The sequence below is a fragment of the Varroa destructor genome, unplaced genomic scaffold, assembly GCF_002443255.2.
Source record: "Varroa destructor unplaced genomic scaffold, Vdes_3.0 BEIS01000007.1, whole genome shotgun sequence".
Lineage (NCBI taxonomy): Eukaryota > Metazoa > Arthropoda > Arachnida > Mesostigmata > Varroidae > Varroa > Varroa destructor.
Window position 1 is genome coordinate 7578316 of NW_019211460.1, and position 11962 is coordinate 7590277.

General features: G+C 41.8%; 2 protein-coding genes across 2 annotated transcripts; one reads left to right on the forward strand and one right to left on the reverse strand.

Annotated features, from left to right (window-relative positions):
• Positions 1-167: 167 nt before the first annotated feature.
• On the reverse strand, positions 168-7000 carry LOC111254574 (protein phosphatase 1H). Its single transcript, XM_022815545.2, has 4 exons — positions 5056-7000; positions 3311-3549; positions 2634-2829; positions 168-2284 (listed from the first exon to the last, which is right to left on the reverse strand). The coding sequence occupies exons 1-4, from the start codon at positions 5239-5241 to the stop codon at positions 1244-1246; spliced, it is 1662 nt and encodes a 553-aa protein (XP_022671280.1). The 5' UTR covers positions 5242-7000; the 3' UTR covers positions 168-1243.
• Positions 7001-7134: 134 nt separating this feature from the next.
• On the forward strand, positions 7135-11962 carry LOC111254577 (peroxisomal membrane protein PEX13-like). The gene is made up of 8 exons (XM_086974353.1): positions 7135-7153; positions 7594-7692; positions 8570-8858; positions 9233-9430; positions 9853-9963; positions 10276-10605; positions 11023-11204; positions 11447-11962. The coding sequence occupies exons 1-8, from the start codon at positions 7151-7153 to the stop codon at positions 11579-11581; spliced, it is 1347 nt and encodes a 448-aa protein (XP_086830479.1). The 5' UTR covers positions 7135-7150; the 3' UTR covers positions 11582-11962.

Below are 11962 nucleotides of genomic sequence, written 5' to 3' on the forward strand. Positions count from 1 at the left end.
TATTTTTTTTTTTTTTGTTACAAGAAAATAGTGTGTAAATGAATTGTTCTATTTATTACTAGTATAACATTACTGGATGTATATACTGAAGCTGTCCGTTCCGTTTTTTAATAGTACCGCTACATACTAAAAAAATGTTTTCAATTAGAAACAAAATAACCGCCACCGTCAGCCGATCATGTCACATTTTTTTATTCCATTTTAATTTATGTACGAGGATTTGTTCCCGAATTAACAGTATGCGAGCATATAATTAGGAATAATTATAGTATTAATACAATCTACCTTCGCATTTACAGATCACTCATTGAGCACTTGTTTTCACGAGGTGCGCTATGTTCACGGCAACCTGAACATTTGGAAGCGGTTATTACACCCGTGAAAACTTGTTCATTATTTAGTGCAAGTTTTTCATAAATCTAGTTCAATTTGCAAATCTTTTATTACATAAACCCCACCTCGTTTTACCCACGCGGCTTTAAAGAGACCAGCTAAGTGTGGACAACTGAGTCGACGCGTCGACGTTCACAGCGTAACAGGCCCAATATGGCCCTAATGATTAGATATTTAGGCTTTATTAATTGCCGCCAGCCGCCATTGTAGACTCGACTAAAAATCGAAGAATACACGAATCTATATAGTACAATTATGTTATAAAAACTTGAAATGTACGAAGATCCGATGGGACTTGACCCAGTCGCATACTGCGAGATTTCGTATGATAGACAAGTGCCGATTAAATCTGTATTGTTTGCTTATGACCGGTTTAGTTAGACCAGAAATCGGCTGCCAATTTTCATGGTAGGTTCCGGAATACAGCCAGGTCGATGCGAATTCCAGGCTAAGTTCAGCATATATAGCAAAAAGAGAGACCTTTTCACTTTTGGCCTACCTCAGACTGCCGGCCTATTTTATCTTCCTCTTTCGAGGGAAAGCTATATCTGTTGTTTAACGACAGTCGAGAAACTGGACACTTATGTGCTTGCATGATCACCACATATCACTGCGGATCTCTTGAGGACGCTTCTTGCCTTCGTCAACAACAACAACAACAACAACAACAAATGACAGTTGCGGGATAAAAGTGTCTAGTTTTCTTTTTTTTTTTTCTTTCCGTCTGACCTGTAAGTCAATTGTTTGTTAATACCAGTCTCATAATGTCGTCATGTTGAGCGCTGTCCAGATTCTTTTTGTTTCATGTAGGACATATTTTAAGGTTTCATAGATGTTGCTTTTGCTGTTGCTAGGTGTCGAACGCATTTGTCGTCTTCGGCGAGGTCAGGGATACGCTACCTGGTGTTGTCGTTGCCGGCATTCTTTCCAGATGACCATTTATTTCGTTCCCATTATCGGCGGCCTGAAGCGTCGATATCTTTTCCTCTTCCTCCTCGAGCTTGCGCATTCGCTCGACGTGACGCTCAAACTCGCGCTTATAGTCGCGCAGCGGAATGACAAAAACGGATATGTCATCTACCGTGGCCGGCCGGTTATCGGACGTTCGCCAGTTGCTGCCGGAGATCTTGCCGCGCGATTGCATGACGAGATCTTGGGCCGCCGACACGTAGCGGTACTTGTACTCCTCGAGGGAGGCGTTTGGTGAGAAATGACTTAGTGAGCGCTTGACGATATCGAGCGTCCGTTCATTATTAGTGACGTCCCAGAGTCCGTCCGTAGCCATGACGAGGACATCATTCTCATCGATTTCGTCGCCGGGACTCACTTCGAATATGCGAACTTCTGGTTCCGCACTCAAAAATGGTTTAATTGCCACCGGGCTTAACTGTGATTTCAAATCGTGATCGCCGAATCCTCGCGTAACGCCAATTGTCGCTAGCACACGGCTCCGTTTACCCTCACCACAGACGACGGGTAACCGCAGATCTTCCGGGGTAATCGTCTTGAAGGCCCAGCCGGTCATGTGCACGTCTCGATATAGTAGCTTCCTGCCAATATCAGCTCTTGTAGGTCTTTTCAAAAATTCGAGGTAGGTAAAGTCGTTACCCAACAGCTCGGGCCGTTGTTGCGCCAGCAACTTGACCCGATGCCGTTCTGATTCAGGGGTGAAGTCTTGCGACATGGGAATGACTTCACCGCGTGTGCAACGGCACACAATTGCCCGGCTGTCACCCGCGTTTGCAAGGTACAGCTTTCCGAAGATGAAGATCGCTACTAGAACCGTGCATCCACCTGGCATCTTGTACAATTTCTTGTCCCGCGCTATCTGGCTGTCCATTTCCAGAAAGGCCGTTTCCAGCGCTCCGGTGATTAGCGTGTCTACAGTCACCTTTAAGAGGAAAGCTGTGATTTAGCATCCAGATATGTTCGTTGTACCGTGCTGTCAATTAATCGCCAGAAAGTGAATTAGTTAAATAAGTAAAAGGTAAGCGAATCGCGTAAATAAACCCTGGATTGGGATCTGCTGTTCGTCTTACTGCTACTTGCTACTGGAGAACATGAAGACGTTAATCTATTACATTATACGACACAGGTCGTCATTTGACGGAGGCCGTTGTAATACAGTAGCTATCGTAATAATGGTGAATTTGTTGATTTACAATTTGTTTGATGTACAAGTTCTGGGCAAAGATTAGAAATAATCAATTATATGAGACACTGGTGCACACATTACTAACCTTGGAATCACAGTTGTTGAAAATAGCCGAACTATATGCCCCGTACTGTGGTCCCAGTGGAATGCGTCCATCTTTATCTCGGTCCCGCAGCAACGGAGCTATTTGCTGCAAGCGCAAATGAATAACTCGATGAAGCGTCCGGGAAGCAGCTACCGCCACTGCGGCACCAGCATGGCCATCAAATAAAGCAAAATACCTGAAGGGTGTTAACAACAGTTGACACTTAGGAGATAAGGCCAGACAAGCATACAACAATCTACTATACTATAAAGGATGGCGTAAACCTTCATGATAGCTCTCCGTCAAAGTTCGTAGACACTAACATTGATGGACGTATTTCAAATCCTATTGTGATCTCTAAATGCGAATCATTGATGCATTAGTATGCCGAAATGACTCCAATGATAACATTGAATTCTTTCTCAAAGTTCCTATTACTTAAATGAGTGCGATTCTCCTGAATTAGAAAATCTTCGGTTTGATTTTCTACTAGAAGTTTACAAATAAAGTTAAAATAACATGTCGCAGTTTTTCATTAACTTTTGTAGTGTATTATGGCTGCCTAAGGATTTTAATGTCGGGGTTTCGCTCTACCGTTAACTACCATAGTTAACTCATGACGAAAAAGTCCACGAACGATCACTATTACAGTCCTTAGACGTGAAAGCAACACCAACCGATAAGGTATACAATCCCGACAATGGTCGAGATGATGCTCCAGTTCGTTCGGTGTGGCTTGCTCGAGAATCTGCGCACATCCCCGTTCAGGACTGATCGCACCTGCATGGCAAGCACCCTGGTCTTCATTACGAGCGCTTTTTCCTGCATTGATCGTTTCAGCATAGCCTGCAGTCCATGGTAATAATGAAATATTTCTAGGAACAAGGATCGGCCGAAGCGTGTGATCCGCGCTAGCCTGAAAATAGAAATTTTGTATGAAAGACGGGTAGGTTTTAAAAAGGTTTTAGAGACTTGGAGCGATCATCCATACGGGTAAGAAGAGAGTCTGCGTTTTGGTACCAACTACTATTATTAGGAAGTGCCGGTATGTTATCTGAGGACAAGGGTGACTACTATGAAGCGATTAAATATTACTCAGAACAAAAAGTTTACTATTCTTCCTTTTGTAAAAATTTGGTTTTTTACTAAAACTGGACGCTATGCTATGAGTCTACTATTTTTTCGTAGCAGTCCAAGACGAGTATGTTCCTCCAAAATTCCAGCATAATTGCGAGATTTATAATGGCATATTGCTATAGCTATGACATATCTCAAATTGATGTGTGGGATGCACGTGGGAATGAAAAATATCGAATCATCAAGTTCCCTAATTAGATAGCCATCGATAAATGCTGCATTGCATCTGTGACTAAACAAAAAAAAAAATTATATACTCGGCCGCGCACTATAATTTAAAATGGAAACGCCCAAAAGGTGTTTCACAATGCATTCAGAGTGACAAATAGGTAACAGCATGTGTCCGTTTGGCAGCTTAGCGTTCGTTAACGTTATAATTAGAAGTCAAATACATATTTTTATTCACCATGGCCGAGACTTGGACGGCTCCGCACTACAGCCATTAATATATCGCTTATTAAGGGTGCTAGTAAAGTAGTAACGTCCGGTGTTAGAAACAATCGAAGTAAAAAAAAAACATGTTACAACTTCGTAATCTGAAGATGAGGGCTCCTATGCCCTCATCTTCAGATTACGAAGATTACTAAGACAAAACATGCCAACTACGAACGTCAATCGGGAACACCTCGACTTCTAGTATGCGATCGCGCAATTCGTTCCTAGGTTAGAGTCCTTCTTATTAAGTCTTTTTCTTTGGGATAATCGTTTTTGCTTCATAGATGGTTTGATTTTGAGCGAATGCTCTGCTTAATCGACCCTCTAGCTTGTCTATAAGTTATTACTTAGTCTATTCGATCACGCTTTTGAAACTGAACAACAAGTGCTACAATTATGCCGCTGCTACTATTAATCACACCACAATTTTCTGCCTTATAATTGAACTTGCTGATTCACGTCTGCTCTGGTACTCCACATATTAACAGTAGAAAGTTCCAAAATAAGGTATCGTCATTACTGGTGCATCCGGCCTATTTCTTACATTTCCCTACTTGGAAATTAAAAACCATTAACTTTGCAACAGTGTTTGCATGTTTGGCGACCTCCACCATTTCTGTTGGATAACAGCCGTCAAAAAGCTTATTTTCTTTTACTCACGCAAACACACAGATCTGCTGCACACATACCCTCTGCTACCCTCAGCCGGCATACAAATAAACGTCCATATCCTGGCTGTTTATCCCAGTTTACCAGCTGTATACATATCTGTATTTTTAGCGTAGTTTTATTTTTACTCATTGTAATATTTGATAGCACATTTACGGTTCATATATATATACAGCTTTACCTGTATTTCTTCGCTGCTGTCAAGTTGCAGAAATTGTGGCCGGCTGTAACTGAACTTCAGTTTCCTGGAATCGTTACTCTGTCCCACACCATTCGCCGTTCCATTGTCCGATTGGTCATCTTCGACCGGAAACGCGTCGAGATTTTGCACAACATTGTAGAAGGCGCTGCGCACCCTCGACAGCATCTCGACAACACCCCACACTGTTGCGGTTGAGAGGATTCGCAGGTACTCACCACATGACACCTCACCCGGTGCTCCAGAATTCGTTGTTACGGCGACCGCAGCAGCAGCGGCAGTCGCATCACTGTCCACTGTGTAAACAGCTTTGGTAGCGACAACAACAACAGCTGTTGGCGTCGATTCTTTTAATGCCAATGTGGTTTCGGTTAACAACGTTAACGGAGCCGATGTCGATAACGGCGGCGACGGTGTTTCCGCAGCAGCAAATAAATTTGGCAGTGAAGTGGATACTGACACTGAAACACCCCTACTTTATCGGTCAGTATAGCTTGGGTTCTTACTTGATGCTGTTTTTGTAGACGTCTCGTTCCACCAACGTTATCATCGTCTGTGACTGTTAATTGAAGCTGTTTTTCCACGGGCTTCTGGCAATGTCGGCGACACCTTCGAATCCGCCTCTGGTCCCGTTGATCCCACCTCAACGAGTTCAATTTGGTCAAGCACCACCCGCTTAGTGGTAATACAGATAACAACACTAAGCCTGTGGCAAGGAAGGATCTAATTAGCTGCTGGTAAGTCAGCAGCTGTTGGAGTCCGGCGTGACTGGGGTAGTACTTCCGTTTTTTTTTTCGGTTGCTATTTATCTTGTTAATTGGACAAGGGAATAAATGCCACGACTTGTTGTATTGTGATGTTTACTCTCTGGTAGATTTCGATTAAGCAAAAATTACAGCGGCAAGACGTCTTTTCTATAAAATTTGCAATTATAAAGCTATCTGTAAATTATCAATTTAGTTCGTTTCTCTTCATATATCTTCTGTGACTTGGTCAAGCACACATTGAGCCAACAGAAACTATACGCTTGACAACTCGCTATTTTCACGCCTGATTCACAGATTTGATGCCAACTTCCAACAACAACAACAATTCATGTATTGCTATGACAGCCTTCTGTTGTTGCTACTCTTGATGTCGCCGACAACGAGCGCAATAGGAGAGAGCACGCAATTTCTTCACTTCAGCTGTTTTGTATCGGTTTTGGAGCGCCTGGACGGGGGCGGACCACTTTTGGCACCGTGATAGTTATCACACGTTCGCCTGTAATAGGCGTTATTCTGCTGCGGAAAGCCGCCACTCGTCGAGAATTAGCATATGCGTGACGTTCTGGGCCTCAGAGCTCAGAGAAACTCAAAGACGGACGATCAAGCCACAGATAATTTCGGTTTTTCACTGAACACACACAGCTTGATACAGAGCAGCTGGAAAGAGTCCGGTATAATGGCTACCCGTTATTGTTTAGATAGGCCGATATTGGCTTTGGACAAAACGAAAAACCATAGGCACTGCAACTTCTGTTACGGCTACAGCAATCTGTCACGCACAGCCGTAGGACGCTTATAGGCTAATATATCGTTCATATCGCTCACACATTCACACACAAGTGGGTTACATAGGCGGGCACAGCCCGCAGATGACGGCTACTACCAGCAGTGTTTTCAGCAGTTACCGCTGTTCCAATCGAAGTAACAGATGTTATGGTGAGATACACGGCGGAAGGAACCGACTCCTTCGACAGAGTTCCTTCCAGTGATTCTTCTAACAAACTGATAGACAAGTAGACCCCTACAGTTCGGGTATCTGTTGTCTATAGGAGCTGCTAGGACAACTCATAGAGAGCACTGGTCAAACGAATAGGCGGACACACGCGCTAGTCTCTTCAGCTGCTAACCGTGCACCTACAGCTAGATACAGACAGTCAGCCCGAAATTCGACAAGCGATCACCAGCAATATAGACGACACATGCACACAGCAGGCCTCAGGTGTTTGCACCATCGGCGACTGCTAACGTAGACGCTTTTTTTGTCGTCTGCAAACCGGGACGGTATTTGACGTTGCGATAATGGATCTGACATGGTGAGCAAGCATGAAACACAGCGCTCTTGCAACATTAGTTGTAGGAAAATCTATATGAGGAATGATGCTTAATAGATGATGGTTTAGCTGGCAGGTTAATAACGGGACTTGAAAAAAGCTAGCGAGGACATTGCTCTCGAGCGGAGGGTCTTTTGCAACGCGTCAACTAAAACCTGCTGCCGCTGTTTTTACTATTGAGAGTGAGTGTAATGTAGAAAAGAACAAGCATCAAGCAACCTAGTAGTTAATAATCATAACTACGTGAAAAAAGCACACAGCCGGCACCAATTTTCCGTGCAAACAATGCAATAGTTATTATCCAAATTTCAGGTTTATCTTGTCCCATAATTGAAAAGCGCTAGAAATCAGAAAGTAAACAGCATGATGTCGTCAATTCGCAACCTCGTATTAAGGAAGTTTTTTATCATGTGATTAACAAGGATGGTACGACAAGAAGAACTAAGTGGGAAATAAGTACGTGTCGTCCACATACGGAGCTGAACAATCAATTTATGCGTTTGATGGCCATGGACTTATACGTAAGTTCATAACGCATAACTTACTTGTTTTTGTCGCCGAGAGAAAGAAAATTTTCTCTACTGAGTCTTATAACTGAAGTTTTAAATAATTGGCTTTGGAAAAACGTTTTCAAAAGCGTGCTTTGAATGGAGATAAAAGTTGGCTTCCGCGTACCTGTATCGTCGTAAAACGTGACGTGAACATCGTTGCAAAGGCTGATTATTATTTATAGATAACAAAACTCGCATGATTTGGTTTCAGGATTACCGACAATAGGCAGTACAGTGCAACTATAGCGTCGAGAAAAATTGGAACGGCGCACCGATCCGAATAAACTGTACTACCTGTGAGAAAAATTAAGATTTTAATGTAAGACAGTCAGCTGGATTGTTCAGTTCAACCGATAAAAGCTGATAAAGTAAAGAAGTCATATCTAAAATCGTATGTTATGCAAACTTGCACACAGATACAACAAACAAAGTTAGTTCCGGGTTATTTTTGTTTAGAAGTATATATGTCGTTTTATCGGTTTCGTACTGGAATTGAGGCTTAGACAACTACTAGCACTGACGTAATGACTACTGGTTGTGAGTAGAATAAGTTAGAGGAACAGGCACACTTGTGTTGAATTTTATTTTCCAAAACATCATGAAAATTAGCGGTGCGCATAGACTTGGTGTGTAAAATAGCGATTAAACACATTAAGATTTCACGTTTGGACAACGTCGATATAAACAAAGCTTTTATTTAGTAATTTCTCAGTCACTCGGGACCGAGTGCGCGCCAGTATTGTTCTCCAAGACCGACTGTGTGAAATCTTTTGGTTTTTTTTTGTTGACACTTACGTTCTATGCTGTGATACTACCTAAATCTATTTATATTGTTATAATCATTTAGAACATGTCAGCTCCTTTGAAACCTTGGGAGGCAGCGTCTTCGATTCCTGTAAGTACTACATCGACAGGGCCAGCTTTAGCTCAGACCTCAGTCCCGGTTCAAGAGACCCAGACAACTGTGGTGCAACCGCCTGCGCCTCCGCCACGACCTGATGTTAACCTTGGCCAGTACGGAGCCTATGGTAGCGGATATAGCAATTTAAGTCCTCTAATAAGTCGCTACGGAGGAATGGGTCACGGAATGGGCGGATACGGGATGGGAGGGTACGGTGGTTACGGATCATACGGTGGTAAGCGGTGTTGAATATGGATTAGTTTATGTCAAAATTGCGATGTCTAGGCATATTCATATCTATGTTTTGTCTAGTGTAAAAGCTGTGTTCAGTCGGAAGGCTATTATAATAGTAATAATAATAATTAAAAAAGATCATTTGAGTGTTTATTTTACACCTGTCAAGGTAGCCGAAAAGTGGTAAAGATGAAAATTAAAAAAGCATAATGAAGATTCAGAAATTATCAAATGACTATTTTAAATTGCCAAAAAGCTTTGCATGGTCAAAATAAGATTATAATCAACGATACGATATAAATATGAGCAAGCTGCGCCGCCTTCCAGTGAAGTCTTATATAGGCCATGTACTAAATGCAGTTGGATGTTCAACAGGTTACGGAGGTTATGGAGGATATAACGTTGTTAGCGGGTACGGTGTGGGTGGAGGCAGCGAAGTGGCTCGAATCGCAGAAGACAGTACCCGCTCAGCGTTTCAAAGCGTCGAAGCGCTTGTACATGCGTTTAGCTCAATTTCCATGATGCTCGAAAGCACGTACTTTGCTCTTCACAGTTCGTTCAGAGCTGTCATTGGTAAGTTATCAGTTGAACAGATGATTCAAATGCTACATGGACAAAATGGACGTACCATGTAAGTGTAATCAGCTATGGATAGTACTAGGGATGAGCCAAACGGGTATTTTATGAAACCATCATAAAATAAACGCATTGTAAACGCGTCAAATTCGTATTTTTCGCTGTAGTTTGGTGCACCGGCCCATAGCAGTACATATTTTTCTGTAATGCACATATGTCTGATTTGCCTGCAGTTCAACAAGTGGCATTGACGCGATGCTACAGTGCGTCCAAAACACGTTTGGTTTTTTAGATTATTCAATGTGCAGAACTTAGCGTAGTTCGCATCTAAGTTTTATACCGCGGATTATTATCGAATAGTTGAAACAATGACTGTAACCTTAAATAGACCCGGTTACGTATATTTTCATTTTTTGCAGGTGTTGCGGATCATTTTTCTCGAATACGTGACCAACTCGGACAGGTCCTGGCAGCTCTGTCCATTGTCAGAACATTACGATGGATCATCCGCAAGACCCTTTATATGCTGGGTTTGTGAATATATCTTTATCTGTAACCCTTAAGCCATTTAGCAATAGCTTATGTATTCGACAAAAATCACAAGAAAAATAAGGTATTTCACTAAAATATTCATGGCATATTGCAAGCTTTAAGCTATAGCAACACGCTAGAATTAGTGAATTTTAGTGAAAAGGTATAGAATATCAAGCACAGAGTATATTAACCTATTACCATCAAAGAACTTTCATGGTGCTTAGATGCCATGCATCTTTGCCCATCCAATTTGCAACTATTTGTCTGATTTTCTCTATTTTGTGACTCTATTCGCTTTGTTTTCACAGGTCTTCTTAAAGGAAACCCTGAGAGTGCTTGGAAATCGGCGGCAATCCAAGTTGCATCGGACCTCACACAGGGCCCTCCTCGATCCTCGTGGCCGGTAATCTCATTCTTCGCTGTAGTCCTTGGTGCGCCGTGGCTTATATATAGAATGTTTGCCTCGTCCGGAGTGCAATCATCAGCCCGGTGGGCGTCTGGGGAAGCACCGCATTTTGTAGGCGTTGCACAGTACGATTTCCAAGGTGAAAGTGAAAGAGAGTTGAGCTTCAAAGCGGGGGCGCAGATTAGGCTCGCACCTAAGAATCTTCAACCCAGGGTGCGCGGTTGGTTACTAGGTAAACGCCAAACCGAATGTTTTGCGTATAAAACTTTAATATAGGAGCTTATTCTGCTGTCTGCACTGTGTGTTAGAACTAAATATGAAGTTATTTGTCTGAGTAAACTTAATTATTTTAGAACTTATTATCACGTCATTGTTATTCAAAAGTTGATTAGGCTTTACTATTAAATAATGACTGAAGAATATTCACCTCACATTTGTGGTTTTATTTATAATATGAATGTAATGATAGATATTCGGCTTATATATACAAGCTTATTATTATTGTTGTTGTTGTATATCGTATTGTGTTAGCGGACTGGTCAGGTATGTAAGATCTCAACAAGCGCAAACGTGGAGCGGAAATTTGATCTTAACATGTCTTATACCAAACTAGCTTAGTTAGTCTCTAAAGTAAGCGGGGAATTTACAGGTAGCGTTGATGAACAGCGCACTGGTCTTGTGCCTGCAAACTACCTGAAAATCATCGGACCTTCGCAAAGGCAGACGGATCTGTCAATGTCTCCAGGTTTTTTGCCAGGGTCTTTGGGGATTTCTTCGACTCCAACGCTTGAGCAGAACGCTCTACCGCAACGCGTCCACCAACAGCAACAGGTATCGGTTTTCTAACTTCCTTGATTATAATAATATGATACTAAACGCGTACGATAATTCATTACTGAAAAAAATGACACTTTTTTTTCAAGTTACTGAGCTGTTGTGCTCGTTTCGAAGAGACTTAATTCTCCACTAATCAAAAAGCTAGCTTCGTTGTTATCTAAAAACTTCCTTTTAAAAAATAAATTATACATCTGAACTTATTCTAAATGACCGTTATTTCCTTTGAATATTTTCAGGCCAACCCAAATCTTGACCAAATGGAAACGTCGAGTACAAGCTTGTGCAACGAATTCGTTGAAGTCAATATGAGCGAGCTCGACGACGCGCGTAAGGAGGAGGATAGAAGCAGTTCTAAAGACAAAGATCCCTAAAGAACTTTCAGCAGTAAATATTCTTGCTGTAAATCACTAAGGCGAGATGTTTTTGAACAGTTTTTTATGCCACTCGTACATTACGTGCTACAGAATGCCGGTAACAGCACTCACAACACAATATAAATTTGATCTACGACAGCATTAGGATTAGCTAAGACGTCACAGCAACTTTTTCGCTTGTGTTTTTATATATTTGTAAATGAGGTTATATAATTAATTGTCCCATGCCGTATTGTTCTTGAAAGCCATTTGGACTTAATTCTTAAACACATTTCGAGGGCTAATTGAAAAAAGGTATTAAAAATGTACACAGGCAGAAGTATATTTGAGGCATAGATACCCATATAAATAAATAAAAAACAATAGTACTAATAACAA